This window comes from Pelophylax lessonae, assembly GCF_965119305.1.
Source record: "Pelophylax lessonae genome assembly, chromosome: 6".
NCBI classification, from domain to species: Eukaryota; Metazoa; Chordata; class Amphibia; order Anura; family Ranidae; genus Pelophylax; species Pelophylax lessonae.
The window spans coordinates 56,430,440-56,452,184 of record NC_138773.1 but is presented as its reverse complement, the minus strand read 5'-3'; the positions used below and the strand labels follow the sequence as shown (position 1 = coordinate 56,452,184).

The following is a 21,745-nucleotide window of genomic DNA, read 5'->3' as shown; positions in this document are numbered from 1 at the left end:
GAGGGGTAAAGCTTAGAGCATGAGAAGTGAACCCCAGAAGAGGAGGATTGGGACTGCTCTGTGCAAAAACATTGCACACAGCAGGTAGATATAACATGTTTGTTATTTTAAATTTAATAAAACAAGCTTTACCATCACTTTATTGGAACAGCAAAAAAATGGAAACTGAAATAATATGAATACGGTATAACTGCTTTATTGCATAGTTCCTTTTTTATATTATTCAACCTAAGCTTTAAGCAAAACTGACAAGAAACAGCAAATTTTCAGCATTTATGCACATCATCTCAAAAACCAAGAACACATGACAAAATCTGATTTTCAGTTCCCTCTACTGGTAGCCGGAGAGTTTTACCACAGTGGGGTAACGAGTGCGGTGGGTCATGCACTTCTCCCGGTCAATAAACAAAGTGTTGGCTTTGTTAGCAATATCCTTCTCCAGAGACATTCTGGTGTCCTCCAAATTGCGGAGACTCTGCTCTGCCTCTTCCAGTTTCTGCTTGAGGAACTCCACAGACTCTGACAGCTCTCCCACTTCACTCACCAATCTGAATAAACACAGAAATATTTATTTTATTTATTACAGTTATTTATATAGTACCATCAACAAAGATTGATATACAGAATATGAGATGTACTGCATATGGGAATAAAATCACAAAGTCTACTCTAAGCAACTCCAGTCTTGGCTTTGTTTTCCATAATCTTAAATCACTTTTCTATTATGCTATGGAAACACCAATGATAATTTATATTTTATTACATTCCAGTTGCAACCATAGTTATGTTATTGACAAATCATACATGCCACAGCTATAGTGAAAATAATAGAAAGTGTTTCAGCTTATATAATTGCTTCATTTTCTAATCTGACCTTTGAAAAATTGATTTAAAAATTGATCAAATTATGTTCACAAATAGCACCATTTTTCAAAGATACAATCAGAAACACATGTAAACACATTGATTTCTAAACAAGAATGCTCTATTCTAATGTTAGTTCCTTTCAGAGGAAGAAAGTAAGACCTGATGGTGGTGGGTTTGGGGAACATAATTAATGAAGGAATGTAGAGAAGATGAATAGAAGTTGGACACAACTGTAAATTCAAAGATATATTTTGGAGAGTGAAGGGTTGGAAAATGCGGAGGACAACTCTTCAAAGATCAGAAAAGGATCGCCTACATGCAGGGTTGGCCCAAGACATTGTGCTGCCTGGACCCAAGAATGAAATGCTGCCTGCCCCCCCCCCAAAAAAAAATCACGCCCACTTAAAGGCCCCCTTGTCCATTATTTTATATAAATGTAACATTTTGAAGATATTTTATATACTGTTATCTTCCATAACTTACCACCGGACTGGTCCACCAAACACTCGCTGTCTGTCCTCAGTCCTCCTGTCACTCCTGCCCTTTGTGAGATGGAGTGGCTGATGTCTGACGTCATTGCGTACACCACAATCACATGAGGGACTTTTCCCCAGAGGAGACCCTCCACTCATACTCATCAGTTTGCACTATGGGCGGCAGTATGAGATGGGGAAATGCCGCCCGTAACGCGCAGCAAACTGATGACACACAAAACTGCTGGGAAAAAAAAAAAATCTTGGGAGTCAATTTGCTGCCCCTCTTCAAGTGCTGCCTGGGTCCAATGGACCCAGTGGGACCCATGGTAGGGCCGGCCCTGCCTACATGTAATCCTTCCCTCTATGCCAGACATCTGTTGGCCATGCCAAGCTGACAGGGGGACATGGTTACACATTTGATGGTCATGCCCCTTGATACAAATTCTTTTTCCCAAATAGAAAAGATAATGAATGGCGACCTCCCCTTCGACCTAGCTACTTTTCTACCACACCACACAGACCTATCTGCCTTCTATGAATGTGCCCAAAACACTTGTCCCCAGATTCTGAAAATTCACTAAAACCCTGGAGATTTCTGGTTTAATCGAATTGAACAGATGGGTGAGATGGAGGAACTTGTAAATCCAAGCAGAGAAACCATGTCCACATATGTGTCTACCTGGACTTATTAAAATATCTGGTTCTACCCGGTTTTTATTTAAAGATTCAGATCTGTACAAACAGCACCCTTCCTCCCAGTCACCACTGTGAGCACCCTCATACAATTCCAGGTCTTTACCACTTAGTCCGTTAGACCATTAGGCAGTAAACCGGCAAGAACACCCCGGGAACCCCCTTTTTCTTCCTTTACTTCTACTTTCCCCCTCGAACCTGAACCTTTCCCACACTCCTTACCTTTCCTGCCTTCCACCCTTCACCTAAACCCTCTTATGAGGGGGAAGAAAGGAATCACTAGAACAATGGGTAGAAAGAGCAGATTTAATATACTGTAAAGGTTCGTAAATTAAATGCTGTTGCTTCACCCAGTGGGCAGGAACAGTTCATGGCCCTGCTTCACCTGTGTAAATTAGAGGTGCAGCTTTCTGCTTAAAGTGGAGTTCCGGGCACAAAAACAGTTTTTCAATAAACATACCCCCGGGACAGTCAGGGCTAGTACATTCCACAATGGCTAGCCTCTGATCTGTCCCGGTTCGCACTTACCTGCACGAAGAAATACTTACTTATAAAATTTCTTCTACAGCGTTGCCATCTCTGTTGTGGGCAGCTGAAGCCAGCGCGATCCTCTTCCGCGTCTTCTTCTCCCAGAATGCGCCTGCACCGGCCCCTCTCGTCACTTCTGGTGCAGCGTTGCCCCAGAAGTGACGAGCGGGGCCGGTGCCGTCGCATTGATTCCTGGGAGCGATGACGTTCAGCTCCCAGGAATCATCGCAAAGAGGAAGTGACGGCGCAGCCGCGGCACAGAGGGAGGAAGAGTATTTCTATCTACAATTACAAGGTGAGTAAAAAAAAGAAATATACCTAACTATCCAATTCCTTTTCAGGTGAAGAAGAGCCAGCGGATGGGCACTACACAGTAGACTAGTCTAGTTCTATTAAGGGAACCACAGAAAAGCTGCAATGTATCTTAAAACACAACCTAGTCATGTCCTTATAGCTGCAGTATAGCCTCATGTATTAATCCCCCATGCCGTAAAACTTAACACCAGGGCCAGACTGAGAGGTAGGCAAATGAGGTGACCTCCTGGGGTACTTTCAGTGGTTGAAAACTTCAGATATGAAATATGAACAAAGCATATCATTCTATAGAGTGTACTTGTCTCAATCCAGAGCACCAGGAATAGTTTCTGTCTGCTGCCTTGTTGGTATAAATCATTTCTGACAAAGCACATATCAAAAGGTGACAGGGGAGTGACCTCTTTTTTTATGAGGTTAAAAGAGCAGAAAGAGTGGAAGGGTATAACTGAAAAACTCCAAAGAAAATATAAGTATTTATGTCATGGTCAGGGGTCAGGTTCAGAGACCATTAGCTATAGCAGTAGAAAGGCACCCATCAACCAGAAGGATAGGTAAACAAGCAGGTCACCCTGGTGGATGATGAGGGCTCACCCATATTGCAGGGTCTAAGTATTATCAGGCATTCACCAGAGCTACTTAATGGTGAAGATGGGGTTTGCTGCATGTTAGTATCAGGTTGTGGTCCTCAGGATCGCCCCAGCAGGAGGTGAGCAAGCCAAGGTCCAATAGCAGATGTAGCTGGTAGGCAAGAAGCAGAAGCGCAGTCAGTAAACAAGTCAAAGGTCAGGGACAAGTGATTGCAGTTTGGGATTAAGCAGAAGTTGGTAACGAGTGGTAGTGGAGATAAAGAGAGCTGCAGGTATGCAAAGGAGCAAGATATTGGTGGGAGAGAGCACAATAATCTGGCAAAAAGGAAGTGCAGAGACATGGCTTGAATCAATAAATAAATGGAGGGAGCAAGGATTTCAAGGTTCACCCGAAATAAGAGACAAGGCAAGAAAGTCAAAAGGACCAGACAAGGAGATGTCCAGTATAATGTATCAGGTGTCTCATCAAGAGGAGCTACTGCCAACCACAGCAGAGGCTGTGGGTTCAGATCCTGGTTCTGACAATTTAGATGATTAATGTGATGAATAATGGTTAATAGCTTCTAGAGGCATAGCTATGATATTATATAGAATTTTATTTTATTGTGGTTTCTATTTGTATGTTTTATGAGTTCCTAGTTCCAGGTAATCTGAAAGGAAAAAGAATGGCCTCACTCGTGTCTGGTAACATTTTAGCCTTGTTAAAAGTATCATGTGCTTTGGGGTTTTACTCATACAATAGCTGTTCAAATTGCTTTCTCTGGCCTCAATTAGCAGAAGAGGGGAAAGTGTGGAAAGATATCACTGAAAAAACTCCAAAGGAAAAAAATATAAGCATTGAGATTATTAGTGTGATGAATAATAGGTGCTGTCTTCTGTTCTGTAGGTATAGCCGTGAGAGTTTATTATATTTTCTTCTATGATAGTGTCTTTCTCTTTGACTTGCGGTATAAACAACATGTCCTCAGTTCCTGGTAATCTGAAAGAAAAACATGGCCTCACTTGTGTCTGGTAACATTTCGGCCTTGTTACAAGCATTCATCTGTCTTGGGTTTTACTCTTACAATAGCTGTACCAATTGCTTTCTCTGATCTCTTCAATAGCTATGGAAGGACAGCGTATGTAGGAAAGCACTCCTATCCAACCACAGGTCAGGGAATGTATTCAACCCTAACAAAAAGAAAACAAATTGCAAACTTTATCTACAGATTCACAAGCGACAGAATGCACTGCGGGTTTATTGTTGGGAAGGGCACAAAGAAAACAATCTGACAAGGATATCTGCTGAAGAATGACGAGGATCATCCCTCATATCCTCTATAGGTGAATGTGATTAGGATTAGCTGGCTACAATCTGCTACTCAAAATACAGCAGTTATCTTATTATTTATACCTGACATAGCATCCACATTGCTGGATAACTGACACACTTGAGAAGAGACTGACGCATCACATCAAGGATCGCAGAACTGCAATATGCAGGATCTGGACAGGGTAGAGAAATTTGTCTAAGCTTCTAGTGACTTCTGGTGACTACAGAAAGGCAGTGCTGATATCAGATGAAGTCTCCCAGCTACTGAGTGTGCATATATATATATATAACATAGCTTTATAGTGTAGAGAAATATTTTGATGCCTTTGGGTACCTTTACAGAGAGTAAATGTAAATGCAGCTGGGAGAAATTCAATGTTTTTGGCTGACTTAAGCCGGCAATACATGGATTGAAACTCGACTGGTTCAGCAACAAATTTCGATCCATATATGGGCAGCCCTGTCTGTTGGGTTTTTTTATGAATAATTTGTGCCACCGGCTATAGCCGGCAACACTAATCATTGTGTTCTGTTAACACGGAAGGCTCCCCACCGGCAGAACACAATAGCACCATGGAAGGGATTCCCCCATCAACACTGACTGTGTTGATGGGGAAATCTATCAAATTATAGGTTTAGAGGATAGGTTGTTGTCCAACAACTGAATCGCCCCCTGCAACTTGTGAAGCTTGTCCAGGAGAAGAAAAAACCCTCGCCAAGGCTGAATCCAGAGTCAGGCCCAAATAATCCAGTCTCAGAACCGGAGTTAGCGCAAATTTCTTGAAATTGATGGTCCAACCGAACTCCTGCAGATTTCTGACGGTTAACGTTAGATCCCCAACAAGGCTGCATGAGAGTCCGCTCTCAACAGGAGATCATCCAGGTACCCCTGTACCGCAATCCCCCGCTGGCATAGCAGTGCCAGCACCGGTGCCAGTACCTTGGTAAACACTCTGGGAGCAGGGGTAACGCCACAAAGGGCGTTACCAAAGGGTAACACCACAAATTGATAATGCTCCTCTGCTACCGCAAAGTGGAGGAACCGCTGGTGTCCAGCGTAAATAGGGATGTGTAGATATGCGTCCTTGATATCTATGGAGGCTAAAAAGTCGCCCTGATGTAGAGACACCACCGTTCGCATGGATTCCATCCGAAACCTCTGAAACTGCACGAAACGGTTTAGAGCCCTGAGATCCAAGATTGGACGCACCTTGTCTTCCTTTCTGGGCACTGTGAATAGGTTTGAATAAATCCCTTGAAAATGTTCCTGAGCGGGAACCGGTACAATCACCCTTTACGACAGCAAGTTGTGTACTGCCTCTTTCAAATCCTTTAATCGGACTGGGGATAGTTGCAGATTGGACAGGAAGAACCTGTCCGATGGATGAGACCGGAATTCAAAATTATACCCCGAATGGATCAGTTCCCGAACCCATTCGTCCTGAATCAAAGAGGTCCAAGGTTCCTGAAAGAATCGCATCCCCCCCCCCTGCCCCAGACTTGGGTGAGGGCACCCCTTCATGCAGACGAGAACTTGTCTGCGGGTCTAGATTGGCCGGTCTTAGATTTTCCTGACCATGGCTTCTTGGAACCTCCCGAAGACCTGAACGGTTTACCTTTTTCTTGCAACCCAGATCCAAGAAAAAGACATTTGTGAGCAGTAAGGAAGGCCCCCACCTAGGACGTGGCGCCTTGCCCTTAGAGGTTTGGGGTAGATTAGTACTCTTGCCTCCCGTGGTACCTTTTGATCAACTCATCTAGAGAGAGACCAAAAAGCCTCTTCCCTGTAAAAGGAAGATCAGCCACAGCCTTATTAGAACCCTGGTCAGCCGACCAGCATTTTAACCACACCATGCGTCTAATAGCAATCCCTACTGCTGACATTCTGGACACCAACAGCACTGAGTTCAGGGACGTATCACACATGAACACCAGGGCTTGAGCCAACTGGTCAAGTAGTTTCAGTACCGCTGGGGGAAGCTGTTCCTTTTCCAAGTTACTTTTAAGTAACTTCACCCATTCAGTAGCAGTCTGCGCTACTAAAACATTCACGAAAGTAGACTTTAACAAGTGGCCTGCTGCCACGTGTAAATGGCGGGACAAGGATTCTACCCATCTATCCATGGGATCTGGAAAAGTTGGTGACTCTTTAGAAGGTACAAGAGTGGTTTTATTCAACCTGGCCACCGGGGAATCCATTTTCGGTGGAACACTCCATCTAGTGGACACCATCTCTCCAAAAGGATAACGGTGTGCAAAACCCCGGCACCACCAACATGTGCTTAATACGTCGCCATTGTTCATCCACAATAGAGTGAAAGAATTTGGGACAAGGGAACACCTTGCTCAATTTTTGGGATTTGCGGGAGCCAAAAGACACCTGGTTCCCTGACATTGTGGGTTCATCAGCCAATTTAAGGGTTTCCCGTACAGAAACTATCCGGGCTTCCACCAAAGCACATTCCCGCACGGTGGCTGATGAGGACAGGTCCTCCTCACCGTCAGAATGTGAAGACACCAATTCCTCAGGGTGGTCTGCATCTGCGGCGGCCATATCTGGCTCAGAATCTGAAGACCCTGCTGATAGAAGAGAAGGCGGAGGGCATTTGCAGCTGGCAGCACCAGAAAGTACAAGATCCAATTTTGACATCAGGCTTTGCAAAAAAACTGCTATCTCTGGCTGAGAGTGTGAGCCGGAGGGGCCCGCAGTTGCTCCCAGAGGGTCTGCAGGTGAAATTTCACCGTGGGACTCCATTGCACAAACAAAAAAAAAAATGATTTATTGTTTTTTGGTTACTGTCCCTTTAAGACCGCAAAAACATGGTCCCACCACTATTACTTCCGATTCACAACTTGATTATTAAGTAATAATAGCAGAGTAGAAGGGAAAGAAAACCCCCAGGGAACCCTCAGGGAAAAACGTTACCAGACCAGGAGAAAGCTGCCAGCACTGTCAGTGTAAAAACAAAACTAAAACAGGTTACACAGGAAGAGGAAGAGAGCTCTGCCTCTATCTGTAGAAAAACCATGCCGCGTGCCTGTCCAGCCCACGGACCTCAAGAAAATGGCTGACCACACATTCTCACTGGGGAAATCTAGAAAATGGCTGCCAATGCAAACTAATGGGAATACAGCATCATGAACCACGGCAAAATGGCGGCCCCCATGGCACGCCATGCAGTCTCCAGGACCCCCAATAGGCCCCCAAAAAGCCCCCCCTAAGGTAAAACCTGCTAGGTGAAGAGAATTGCCAAGGGGTGCAAGGGAACCGAGGGAGCCCCTAAGGTTCGACCATTCCAGGGAGGGGCACACGACCGCCCCGCGACCTCCAGGGGTGTATGGGGGGACATTTTACTCACCATACCATGGTACAAGGTGGGCGCCACTCTGAAAAAGATCACCTCCCACCTAGAATGGGGGTGCTGTCAGCCAAGGGGAAGCTGCGACTTAGGGCATTCCAGGTTGTTTCGTCCCAGCGAGTTGGTTCACTCGCAGGCTCGTCCCCATCCATCGGGCACTGTCGTGGCAAGGCCTAGTTCTGGACTATAACCTGCTTACGCTCGATGGCCAGGCTGGGAGACCTTAAGGATCAAGATTGTCCAGTGCGAATACCACAGCCGGCTGTTGCTTATAGTTCCTCTGAATCTTGGTCCTCAGGAATTAACTAGTTAAAAAAAAAATGCACAAAAACTTTCCCTGTTACAGCTATTCTCAGCAGGGAGCTAGGTTCTATTCCTAACACTAGGCAGAACAAACTGGGGATATTAGCAGAGTGTGAGGTGTTATGCCCACAGGGACAGCCCCGTAGGTGTGTTTACATTTTTTTTACTGCCTAGTGCCTATTCCTGATTGGAGTAGCATAACCCTAGTAGTCATGATTATGGAGAAGCTGCATCTGTTGATGAACAATAGAGAAAGGGTACCATACACAAGGTACAATAGATAATCCTCAGTTATATATCGTGAGATATCAACACCTAAACCGTAATGCCTTGTGCCTCTATCCAGCCAGCCAAACTTTGTCGAATTTAACAGGGAAGTTTCGGCTGATGTACATAAGCTTATATAGCAGAAGAGCCCCATTGACTGCTACCATCTAGCCAGACACCGTGGGTGGAGTAGGCAGCTCCTATTTTAGCAGGATTTCCCTACTAGCATAATAGGCGGAAAAGAACAGAAATAGTTTGACGTGTTTAGAGGCCTCCACAAAAACAGCGAGTCCTAGCAGCAGAACCAAGGGGTCCATAGGGACAGACAGGTTACCAACTGTGTTAAAAGTATCCAATACCCCTGACCAGAAATTTCACATCCTGGAGCAAGACCAAAACATGAACAAACATGCCCTCGGCCATATTACAATGAGGACAAGCCATCAGTCTGTCAGGATAAATTGCAGCCAGTCACTGAGGGTATAATGGATAAATTTCAGTTGGATAAAGCGATCTCTGGTATCATGGTAAGGACATATTGCAGAAGGCAGTCCTCCCAGTTATCTTCCAAGAGGGATGGAATGTCCACATACCATTTATTATAAAGGTTCTATTCTGGGAGTGGTCAAGGGAGATAGTAAGGAGTAAATAGAGGACAGAGGTTCAGGTAGGTCCTCCTCTATTAACATACTTTCCAAAGGGTCAGCCTTAATGGTTGGGTAAGTTGGGAATTGAGCAGCAACCGCGTGCTGCAGTTGTAGAAAAGGAAGAACATCCTATTAGGTAGGTTGTAGGTACGTTTAAGTTTATCAAAGGATAAGAGAGTCCCCCATGGTATATTTTGCAGTGTTTTTATGCAACATCTAGCCCATATGACAGGATCCGGCACAGTAAGCAGATGAGGGAGTGCAGGGTTGCCCAATAGCGGAGTATAGGGAGAATAAGTGAAATTCCTACCATACTGGACCCTGGCCTGTTTCCAAACCCTCAGGGTCATCCTTATAGGGGTCATAATAGCTAGATTGGATGCCGGCCCCCTGTATACTAGTTCAGTGTAGGAGCCCAGTAGAGCCACCTCTAGGATCATCACCGCGTAATCCCTAGGCTGGGAGATCCATCAACGCACTGTAATTGAAACAGCCACCCAGTAGTACAGTAAGAAATTAGGCAACGCCAGACCTCTGCTATTAATTGGTAAATACAGGGTTGATTGTGAGTCTAGGCGTCCCCCATCCCAGAGAAACGCAGAGACAATGCCATCTATACAACAAAAGAAAGATTGCAAATTATTAATAGGGGTCTGTCAGAAAAAGTAGAGAAATGTAGGTAGGAAAATCATTTTAAAGAGATTAACACGATCAATAGTGGTAAGAGGCAAAGAGATCCAGGCAGTACACTTGATCTACATGTGTTGCAAAAAGGGAGGACAAATGTCTGAAATATACGCGTTAAGGTCACGCTGCACATCCACCCCCAGATATTTCAATTTAGAGATCATCCAGACCGGGGCAAAAGGGACAACAGGCAGGAAGGGCACCCGGTGCAAAAGGAAAGAGCAGTAATTTGTGTGCACTCCAGAATGAAGCCCAAATTGATTAGAAATATCAAGCGCCACTTGGAGATACATCACAATCCTCCAGATATAGCAGGGTATCGTCCCCTTAAAAAGAGACACGTTCCTCTCAACCACCCATGGGCAGCCCCTGCACTGTCTCAGAGGAACGGATCAGGGTGTAATTGAGTTTTACACCTCTGGTTTAAAGTGACCCACTGCCTGTTCTTTGGTCTTCACTCTCTTGAAAATTTACAGCCTCTTCATATCCAATATACTTCTGTTTGTCTTGGATACTGGGCCCTCTGTAATGTACTATGGTTTAATTCACAAGCCCTTACGTCAAGAAGGCCAGTGGATGGAATCCCTTAATTTTAATATTCACTCCTGATCATAAAAAATGATCATGGCCTCTGATCTGGTTTCCACTCTAAAGACTCTACATTATTGGCATTGCCAGTCTTTGGACTATTTTGATTTCCGCTGTCATAGTAGGAAAGCCTCACCCCAACCTAGTTTGCTCGCTTACCGGTCTAAATAGCCTTCATTTCTTTCATGTCTGTGTGCGGATCACTGTGGACTATACAGTATGGCTTAGAGCATGACTCATTGCTCCTTGGAGTCTCAGAAGCCAGCTCTGATTTGAATTGACCGAGACATATTATTAAGAGCCACCTCATCAATCTTTAAACACTTCAGCGAAGAACAATGAAATGATAGCACATTACCCTGGGATCAAAATCTTCCGACATGATAATTTACAGAAAATTAGCATTCTGTCTCTAGTAGACAGGCGAATCGGTCACTCTATAAAGTGACAGGCAGCTGTATTTAGTTAAAGCACAGATAACCTCCAGCGTATTCTATGTTTAATGATGTCTAGCAAAAGCAAAAGCAGTCAGACGATCTTTTAGGTTATTGTAATGTTTCCTCTCTGGGTATTTGCCGCCTCTTAGCAATGTTCTCTGTCATAAGTTTGATGGAGTGAGATACTAAAGCACATGATGCTCACCTACAATATTATCACATGTAGGTACTGCAAACCCACACAAAAGGTGAGGAGTGCCACTCTAGTATCCTATTGGTCCATGTCCGGTAACATGACCTCCATGACTGAGCCCCGTGGGTGAAATGCATCGGTGACATGGCCTGAATGGAGTCTGGGCTGAGGCTACTCTTACTATTACCTATGGGTTTTCCTAAATGTGCGGCACTTGGAATTATCCCATTCCTACTGAAGAAGCCCAAACAGTGTGTGACACACGTATAGGACGGAGGGTCCGAGCCCGTGATGTCACGCAGCCACTGACATCTGTGCGGAGTGGTGAGCAGATGAATGTGAATGTGATTACAAGCGCTTTAGATTTAAAATTTTATAAGTGTTTTTTAATAAACATTGTTTAAATGGAGAGCACTATGTAGTCTGCCTTTGTACTTGCATGAGGTTCGCAGAGCAGTAAGAGGAGCTTGCAGATCGGGATGCCGGGAGAGGAGACCGTAGCAGGAGATTGCAGGAGTGTTTATATACAAAGCTGATTGATCTCATCTGTGAGGTGAGCAGGTTTTCCAGCCGGTGTTAGTGTGCACTTTTTAGTGTCATTATAGATAGAAGAACATGAATCACTCTTTATTTTGCATTTTTTTTTTTTTTTTACACATGGACTTTGTTTTTTGGGGGGTAGTTTTATGTATTGTTGATTTTTAAATGACTTTGATTGAAGACACACAAATTTTTATTATTTATAATATTTTTGTTCTATTACTTTTTATAGTGATTTTTGGTTGTGCTGTGTTGTAAGAATATTTATATGTTATTTGTAGTGAATCACTAGGAGTGTACAACAGCAATTTTATATAATTAATGAGTATTAAAAAATTGGCCATTGAGTTTGGCACTGTGTGTAGCAGAGTTAACACAGCAAAAGAGGCAATATTGTTGCAGGACACAAATACACTTATAAAAGTTTACTCAAATAACACCCCAATTCAAAATGTGGTATTGAGGGGGGGGGGGGGCACTGGTCAATATTGCCAATATTGACACAGTATTTGGATAGTGAAGGGTAGGGCTGATTGTATCTCACATACTGTATTCCATTCCCCTGCTTGTATCACATGTAGGTGTCACCATTAAGCCACACCCCCAGAAGTTGGAATTATTAAATCGCAGTAAGAACAGGAATGCATTCTTCTGCTTAAAGTGATACTAAACCCTCATTTTTTAAAGCACTTTCAGCAGCTGATTTAATCACTGAGTATGCAGCTTTTTTATCTTTTAATTCTTACCTGTGTTCCAGTTTAAGCTGGTACCAAGATCACTGCATCATGCTTCCTGTTTCAGGGTGGCTCCTTTCTCTTGCAGCATCCTATGGAGTCACCCTTGCGTGCAGGGACTAGAGTTGTGTCTTCCTACGCTGTCTGCATCAATAGAAATGCAAAACCCCAAAGCCTTGGATGACATTGCATTCCTCTGCTCCTCTCATCTCCTCCCTCTCTCTTCTCCAAGCTGACAGACTGGCTGATAACTGCACTGCCCACTGTTAAATAGTAACTCCAACCTTTTCCCTCCCCCTAATATTTTTTTCTCCCTGCTTACAGTGAGGGAAAAATATTTGATCCCCTGCTAATTTTGTATGTTAGCAACTGACAAAGAAATTATTCGTTTATCATTTTAATTGCAGGTTTATTTTAACAATGAGAGACAGAATAACAACAAAAATATCTAGAAAAACACATTTAAAAAAAGTTATAAATTGATTTGTATTTTAATGAGTGAAATTAGTATTTGATCCCTTATCAATCAGCAAGAATTATGTCTCCCTGGTGTCTTCTATACAGTAACGAGCTGAGATTAGGGGCACTCTCTGAAAGAGAGTGCTCCTTATCTCAGCTTGTTACCTGTATAAAAGACACCTGTCCACAGAAGCAATCAATCAATCAATCAGATTCTAATCTCTCCACCATGCTCAAGACCAAAGAGCTGTCCAAGGATGTCAGGGACAAGATTGTAGACCTACATAAGGCTGGAATGGGGCTACAAGACCATCACCAAGCAGCTTGGTGAGAGGGTGACAACAGTTGTTGTGTTTATGTGCAAATGGAAGAAACACAAAATAACTGTTAATCTCCCTTGGTCTGGGGCTCCATTTAAGATCTGACCTCGTGAAGTTTCAATGATCATGATAACAGTGAGGAATCAGCCCAGAACTACATGGGGGGGGGGGGGGGGATATTGTCAATGATCTCAAGGCAGCTGGGACCATAATAATCAAGAAAACGAATAGCAACACACTACGCCATAAATGACTGAAATCCTGCAGTGCCCACAAGGTCCCCCTGCTCAGGAAAGCACATGTACAGGCCCGTCTGAAATTTGCTAATGAACATCTGAATGATTCAGAGGAGAACTGGGTGAAAGTGTTGAGGGCAGATGAGACCAAAATCAAGCTTTTTGGCATCAACTCAACTCGCTGTGTTTGGAAGAAGGGGAATTCTGCCTATGACCCAAAGAACACCATCCCCACCGTCAAACATGGAGGTGGAAACATTATGTTTTGGGGGTGTTTTTCTGCTAAGTGGACAGTACACTTTCACTGCATCAAAGGGACGGTGGACAGGGCCATGTACCATCAAATCCTGGGTAAGAACCTCCTTCCCTCAGCCAGGGCATTGAAAATGGGTCATAGATGGGTATTCCAGCATGACAATGACCCAAAATACTGTACATGGCCAAGGCAACAAAGGAGTGGCTCAAGAAGAAGCACATTAAGGTCCTGGAGTAGCCTAGCCAGTCTCCAGACTTTAATCCCATAGAAAATATGTGGAGGGAGCTGAAGGCTTGAGTTACCAAACATCAGCCTTGAAACCTTGATAACTTGGAGAGGATCTGCAAAAAAGAGTGGGACAAAATCACTCCAGAGATGTGTGCAAACCTGGTGGCCAACTACAAGAAATGTCTGACCTTTTGTGATTGCCAACAAGAGTTTTTCCACCAAGTGCTAAGTCATGTTTTGCAAAGGTGTCAAACACTTATTTCACTCATTAAAATGCAAATCAAATTATAACTTTTTGAAATGCATTTTCCTGAATTTTTTGTTGTTATTCTGTCTCTCAGTGTTAAAATAAACCTACCATTAAATTACAGACTGATCATTTCTTTGTCAGTGGGCTAACGTACAAAATCAGCAGGGGATCAAATACATTTTTTTCCCTCACTGTACCTGATACTGTGTTCTGCACAATAAAGATACTCACCTAGCCAGTGGATCCAGCATTGACCTGCTGGGATCCTCCTCTCTGCAGTCGCTGAACGGGTCCTGACAGCTTCCAGTTCTTCTGGGTGCAGGCGCTGCTAAGCCTTCCCCCTCCATCCTACTGAATGTGACTGCACGCCATGCATTGTATGTAATTCAGTGTAGTGCCTGTAATTTGCAATATGTTGGGTGTACTGTTAGGCTGTTGAGAGTTAGGATCTTGGAACATATTAATTACACTACTAATATCAATGCCAAAAATATTTTAAATGTGTCTAAACAATTTCCGAGAAGTCCACCGTGGTAATCTTGACACCTTTTCTTTTCTTGGTGTTGAACAGGTTAAAAGAAAACCCTAAGAAGAGGAAGCACTTATATTTAAAAGAAAACCCTAAGAAGAGGAAGCACTTATATTTAAAAGAAAACCCTAAGAAGAGGAAGCACTTATATTTTGCCTAATCATGAGGTCTGGTGAGTTCATACCGTCAATACTAGGAAAACCATACGGCTTGAATAATAGAAAGAACATAAAGCTTTTTTTTAACCACTTGCCGACTGCGCACAGTATATTTACTGCGGCAGTCAGCCCCTCACAGGCAGAGCGACGTAGGTCTACGTCGCTAGCCTGTGAGGCTCTGGGGAGCGAGCGGGCGCGCGCTGCCGGAGGCGTACTCCCGCTCCCACGCGGTCACGGACCCCCCCGCGCGTGTGACCGGCGGACCCGATGTCCGCCGGTCACTCGGCGATCGTTGGGGGAGAGGGAGAAAGGCAGGCGGCTAGTGTAAACAAGCCGCCTGTCATTCTCCCCTGTGTAGAAACAATGATCATACGGTTCTACTATGTAGGACCGTTGATCATTGTTCCTACACCTCAAGCCACAGCCAATCACAGTTAGAATCAGGCCCCTAGGGACACACACATCCCCTCCCTCTCAAATAAAGTTAACCCCTTCACTGCCAGTGTAATTTTACAGTAACAGTGCATATGTATAGCACTGATTACTGTAGAAATGTCACTGGTAACCCCAAAAGTGTCAAAAATGTCAGTCAAGGGTCTGATCTGTCCACCACAATGTCGCAGTACCGCAAAAAAAATCGCAGATCGCCGCCATTACGCGTTAAAAAAAAACAACAAAAATGACAAAAATCTTTCCCTTTGTTAGTAAACGCGATAACTTTTGCGCAAACCAATCAACCTTTTTGCGATTTTTTTTACCAAACATATGTAGCATAAAACAAATTGGCCGAAAATGTTAAAAAATTTTGATTTTTACATTTTTTTGGGGAATTTCATATAAAAAAATGTGAAAAATATTGTTATTTTTGCAAAATTGACGCTCTTTTTTTGTTTATAGCGCATGATCAAAAAATCGCAGAGGTGATCAAATACCACCAAAAGAAAGCTCTGTTTGTGGGAAAAAAAGGATGTCAAATTAGTTTAGGTACAGTGTCGCACGGCCGCGCAATTGTCCGTTAAAGTCACGCAGTGCCGAATCGCAAAATACCCCCTGGTTAGGAAGGGGGTAAAATCTTCCGGGGCTTAAGTGGTTAACATGAATCTCCTATTGTAACTTAATTACTGTCTTGTTATACCGGTTAGAATAATATGGAAGACATGTTTTAGGTGTCCATGCTGCTATACTCTCACATTTTTGCTGGGTTTCCTTTTTTCTCCATGTGTTTTTAATTGGTTTGATTGTTTCTAGTTAGAATATACCCACCCTTCTGTTGAGGGGTTGTTTTGCTATAAATATTCGTTTTTAGATCAAATTTTGTGGACTTCATAGCCGAAACACGTCAGCGTATATTCTGTACCTGTGTACCCATGTAACAAATAAAGTACTTTTATTTAAGAGCAGAGCATCTGAGTTGCCAGCCTTTCCTGATTTAAAAATTTTACGTATGGGACCTAAACGCCCTGGCTAGAGCACCTGGACTACAGTTCTTGGTCTTCCACATTAGCAGTAGAGCTGGGGTAACATTTTGTCTTACCTGCATGCCATGCATCCCAAGAGGCACGGGGCACAGTGGTGTATTTTGGTTATGTGCTGTCCTAGGCAAGACTAAAATTGGGCGCCCCCCCCCCCCCCATGTAAATTTTCCCCACTCCTTTTTTAACAGATGTGACTCCATCCAAAACTGAAGGACTACAAGTCCCAGCATGAACCCCTGAGATCTCACGGGGGGTGAGAGGGGGTGAGAGAGAGAGAGAGGGGTGGGTGGGTGAGGGGGTATGAGAGAGAGAGAGAGGGTATGTGAGGGAGGGAGGGAGAGAGAGAGGGTGGGTGAGAGGGGATGAAAAAGAGGGGAGAATCAAAGAGAGAGAGAGGGGGGATGAGAGAGAGAGAGAGAGAGAGAGAGAGGGGGATGAGAGAGAGAGAGAGAGGGGGGTGAGAGAGAGAGAGAGAGAGAGAGAGAGGGGGGGGTGAGAGAGAGAGAGAGGGGGGTGGGTGAGGGGGTATGAGAGAGAGAGAGAGAGAGAGAGAGAGAGAGAGAGAGAGAGAGAGAGAGGGTATGTGAGGGAGGGAGGGAGAGAGAGAGGGTGGGTGGGTGAGAGGGGATGAAAAAGAGGGGAGAATCAAAGAGAGAGAGAGGGGGATGAGAGAGAGAGAGAGTGGGGGATGAGAGAGAGAGAGAGGGGGGGTGAGAGAGAGAGAGAGAGAGGGGTGAGAGAGAGAGAGAGGGGGTGAGAGAGAGAGAGAGAGAGAGAGGGGGGGATGATAGAGAGAGAGGGGGGGATTAGAGAGAGAGGGAGAGAGAGAGAGGGGGATGAGAGAGAGAGAGAGGGGGGTGAGAGAGAGAGAGATGGGGAATGAGAGAGAGAGGGGGGGTGAGAGAGAGAGAGAGAGAGAGGGGGTGAGAGAGAGAGAGAGAGGGGGAATGAGAGAGAGAGGGGGGATGAGAGAGAGAGGGGGTGGGAGAGAGAGAGAGAGGGGGTGAGAGAGAGAGAGGGGGAATGAGAGAGAGAGGGGGGATGAGAGAGAGAGGGGGGATGAGAGAGAGAGAGAGGGGGGGTGAGAGAGAGAGAGAGAGGGGGGGATAAGAGAGAGAGGAGAGCGAGAGAGGGGGGGATGATAGAGAAAGAGAGAGGGGGTGAGAGAGAGGGGGATGAGAGAGGCGGTTCTAGCAACTAGTGGCCAATAGAGTCTCAGGTGGAGGGGGGGTGGCTTTTTTGCTGCCCCTCCCCCCTTGCAAAGTGCTGCCATAGGCCTGGGCCTTGTTGGCCTAGGCCAAAATACAGCACTGCCGAGGCACCAGTGTCATTCGTCTAGGCAAATCCCAGAAGATGGGGGGGCGTGCCAAGACTTTTTCCCCGAAAAAAAGGTAAGTAAACAAACCCTCAATATCTGTGCAGCAGGGAGGGGGCAGGATGGAGAGGAGGAGAGTGCTATGGAAGGGTGAAGGTCCACTTTAACTTTTTCCTGGGAGGATAGGATGTTAACAAAGGGTCTACTGGAGAATGTTGATTTTATTGTGCTCATCTTAATCTAAAAATGTTGGGGGTTTAATACTACTTTAAACATAAAAACAAGATAAAATAAGGAGAGAGACAAGTCACAGATTAAGGGTATGTGTAGATGTTGGTTGTTTTCCTCCATCTGACATACGGGTTAAAGCTCACATGAAAAACACAGGTCAGCAGATCCCTTCTTACCTCAGTTATGCAGTGTGGGCTTTAGATCTGGAGCTTTGTTTTACCTGCTTTGCATTGATTTTCTTTGGATACAGCAGTTCCTTTTGAGATGTTTGCTTGTTGCAGGCAAAGTAGGTCAAACACAGCTTTTTGATGGAGTTTGCACTTAAATATATGTGAGGATTGAGAATGAGATAGATGAGAGAAATATGGCGGGAGGGTGAGAAAGAAAAGGAGAAGGATAGATGGGGGAAATGGTTGTAGAGATTGAAAAAAGAGATGAACGAAGGATGGAAAAAGACAGCGAGACAGCGAGGTATGGATAGGAAAGGATGATATGGAGAGATGGATGGAGGCAAGATGGAGGCAAGAGAGGGGTGTTAGAATTATGGAAAGAAGGAAAGGAGAGACACGAGGAAGGGATGGAAGCAGGGCCTGTGCTAGACTTTTTTTTCACCCTAGGCAAGATCAGCTACTTGCACCAGCCCACCTCCCCCCACCCCCCGCACCCATAAACAGGCCAGTACACACCGGGAAGGATCCATCCACTGCCTGTCCATAAACTTCTGCATGAAAAGGTGAGCTTAGCCTTTAATTTTAGCCAGCCAAGAGCAGGGGTACAACATATATTTTACTTCAGCTCTCTCTTTCTTACTTTCCATCCAGGGTCAGCACTACAACTAGACGAACTAGACAGCCACCTAGGGCGCAGCCACAGCCACAGCCACTGGTTCCCCTACTCTGTTGATGACAGGTCCTCTTTGGGCATCTGGTCTGCAGACTCCCATCGCAGGTGATGAAGCAAACACACAGAGGGCTGTCCCTGAAAAGGCTTTCATTCCTAGCTGGAGCCGCTCTATAGGAACCCCTGATGTTCGTTTCACAACCTGCAGTGGGAGTCTGCAGACCAGATGCCCAAAGAGGACCTGTCATCAGCAGAGTAGGGAAACCAGCAGCTGTGGCACATTTTCTAACTCCTTTTTCTCTGTGACGTGACATAGGGCAATGGCTTGCCCTACACGTGGCAAAGTAGCTCATGGGGCACTTGGACATTTTGCGGGTTGCACGTTTTTTTTACTGTGTTTTGCTGCATTTGTCACTTGTTTCCTTTTTCCACGTGGCAAAATGTGTGTTTGTTTTTGCGTTTGGTGTCCAGTTAACAATCATTGGCACCCAAAACGCAACTAGTTAATTTTAGGTCTATATAATCTGACCGTACAATCTCCTTTAGATTTGCCAAAACAAAATACTAGGGACACACACCATCTATCCAATCACTCTGTATCCACTCAGGCAGGCCCTGGCACTACATAGTTGATGGTAGATCTAAAGGAGATTGTACAATCAGATTATATAGTGTATGGTTGTATGGTGAGTTTACAGAACCCAGGACATACTTCTGCTGTTTTCAATACTATAGCTCTGATCCAGATAGGCTGTTATCTGATCACTCAGCTCCTGCATACTCTGCCAAATGAACGATCTATGCATGATGAAAGTAAGGTAGAAAAAAAAGTCTGTATATTTAGTAAGAACAGTGATCCTTGAATTCCTCCAGTTTTTGCGTCCTAAGGTCTGTCCAGGTAGTAATGGAGAAGTTTCTTTTTTTTTAAACAACAAGCTTGCCACTGAGCTAACGGTGGTGTAGGATAAATAGAAAGCTTTTCTTCTGCAAAATAAGTACATTAATGCTAAATTGGTACATAGGGGAGATGGAGTTTAGAAAAAAAATAAGGTGAACTTAGCCTTTAAGCCGTCCAGCAGTGGTCAGCAGGGACCGGCTGAATTTCAATCCATGTATGGGCATCCTGGTTGTACACTAGATTATGAACATCTGACCCTAGCCAATCCCTGAGAGGGAGGCCCAGAAGATGTGGCTGGTGGAGAAGTTAAATGTTTGAGAGGGTCTGATCAGAGGTCTCTCTACTGCACTGGTATCCTGGGTTTAATTTCCACCTAGGACCCTACTTCCATGGAGATCCAGTAGTGTCTGTAATATGTACGGGTTATAAGGATTTAAGCTAGTTTAGTGGCCAGGGTCAGGACAAGGGGTGGGCAGGAGGGGCGGCTGCCCTGGGCACTGTGGTATTATGTGAGGTGTGGGGGGACCACAAGGAGATTTGGGGGAGGGGATTTTTGTTGGGAGGGGGAATTTGGGGGTCGCAGGAGGTAAGAATGGTTCTAGGAGGGAAATTATGGGGAGGTGTGCTAGGAGTGGTGATTTGTGTTGAGAGGAGGGATGGGGAAGAGGATTTGTGCTAGGAGGGGAGATTTAGGGGTTTGTACTAAAATAGGTAATATGGTGGGGGAAGAGGATTTGTGCTAGGAGAGGAAGTTTTTTTTTTTTGGAGGGGTATTTGTGCTAGGAGGGAAAATTGTGTGTGTGTGTGTGGGGGGGGGGGATAAAATTGTGCTGGGAGGGTAAATTTGTAATGGAGAGGAGAGGATTTGTGCTCGAAAGGTAAAACATTTTTGGGGGGGGGATTGTGCTGGGAGCATATGCAGAATTGAAGGATTTGAGCTGGGGGGGATGGGAAGGACGAAGACTTGTGCTGGGTAGGAGGGATTTCAGAAGGGCGGTCAATTTGTACTGGAATGAGGGGAAATTTATTCTTAGGGGGTATCCATGCAGATTAGTGCTCAATTTTTGGGGGCGGAGGGGATTTTTGCTGACACATAATGCTCATACATTTTGGGGAGGTGCAATTTGGCATGTTTGCCCTGGGCTCTAGATGACCTTGCCCGGGCACTGTTAGTGGCAGAGGTGGATGGTCCTATGTTTTTTAAAAAAAAACCTGCACAATGAACACAATGAACACAATGAACACATTTTGTGCCTCAGTTCCTCTTTTAAGACATCCCATCCCAGCTCTGCAATGCGAACTGCTGACTCCTCGGAAGGCCTTGAGTTTGCAGTTGGCTCAATCAATAATAGGGCAGCTATATAATCCACTCACCGGAACTGCACAGGGTCCCGACACAGCTCCACGTTAGGCCTGTAGGATCGCTGATACAGACGCGTCTGAGCCACTTTAATAGGTGCCTCTTTATCTTTAATGGCTTGTTTGAGAGCCGCTATATTATTCTCTTGATCTCCGATCTCCTTCAGAGTCTGTGTAAAGACAAAGAAAATAAAAATGGCTTAGATAGAAGCAATCTCAGCTCTTCTTTTCGTGGAAGCTCGCCCTATTTTATCTAAGCAATAACTATGCTCTGTAGGTCTTGTAGGTGCTCAAATATTTGCAAGGATATTAGTAAAGCTGTAAAGCTGTGCCGCATACATCAAGGCCTATTTACATGGGAACTTGTCAGCTGGCTGCACAACAGCAGTAGAAATATCATTGATATACCCGTCTTATTTAAATTAGGAACCCTGTCTGGACTCCATACTATTTGTTAAGAAGGGTCAAAATGGCTGGATACAGGAAATAAACACTGCAGCGGATATAATGAATGAATCAGTGGGTCATTTGACCCAACAGCATCTACCATACTATCCCATGGTAGTAGTCTAGTTTTCCAATGACTGCCCATGCAACTCCAGCTGCGGGTTTGGATCCCTTTCTGGGTCTCATCTTCTCCTACGAAGGCAATTAATAC

At 44.7% G+C, this 21,745-nt stretch overlaps 1 protein-coding gene across 1 annotated transcript in view; it reads right to left on the bottom strand.

Moving 5' to 3' along the window:
- Positions 1-296: 296 nt before the first annotated feature.
- Positions 297-21,745, bottom strand: part of TEKT4 (tektin 4) — a 97,032-nt gene continuing 75,583 nt past the window's right edge. The window contains exons 5-6 of the mRNA XM_082260973.1: positions 21,103-21,257; positions 297-548 (exon numbers count right to left, since the gene is read on the bottom strand). Coding sequence (XP_082117099.1) covers positions 332-548; positions 21,103-21,257 — 372 coding nt within the window. The 3' untranslated portion in view covers positions 297-331. The remainder of the gene's footprint in view (positions 549-21,102; positions 21,258-21,745) is intronic.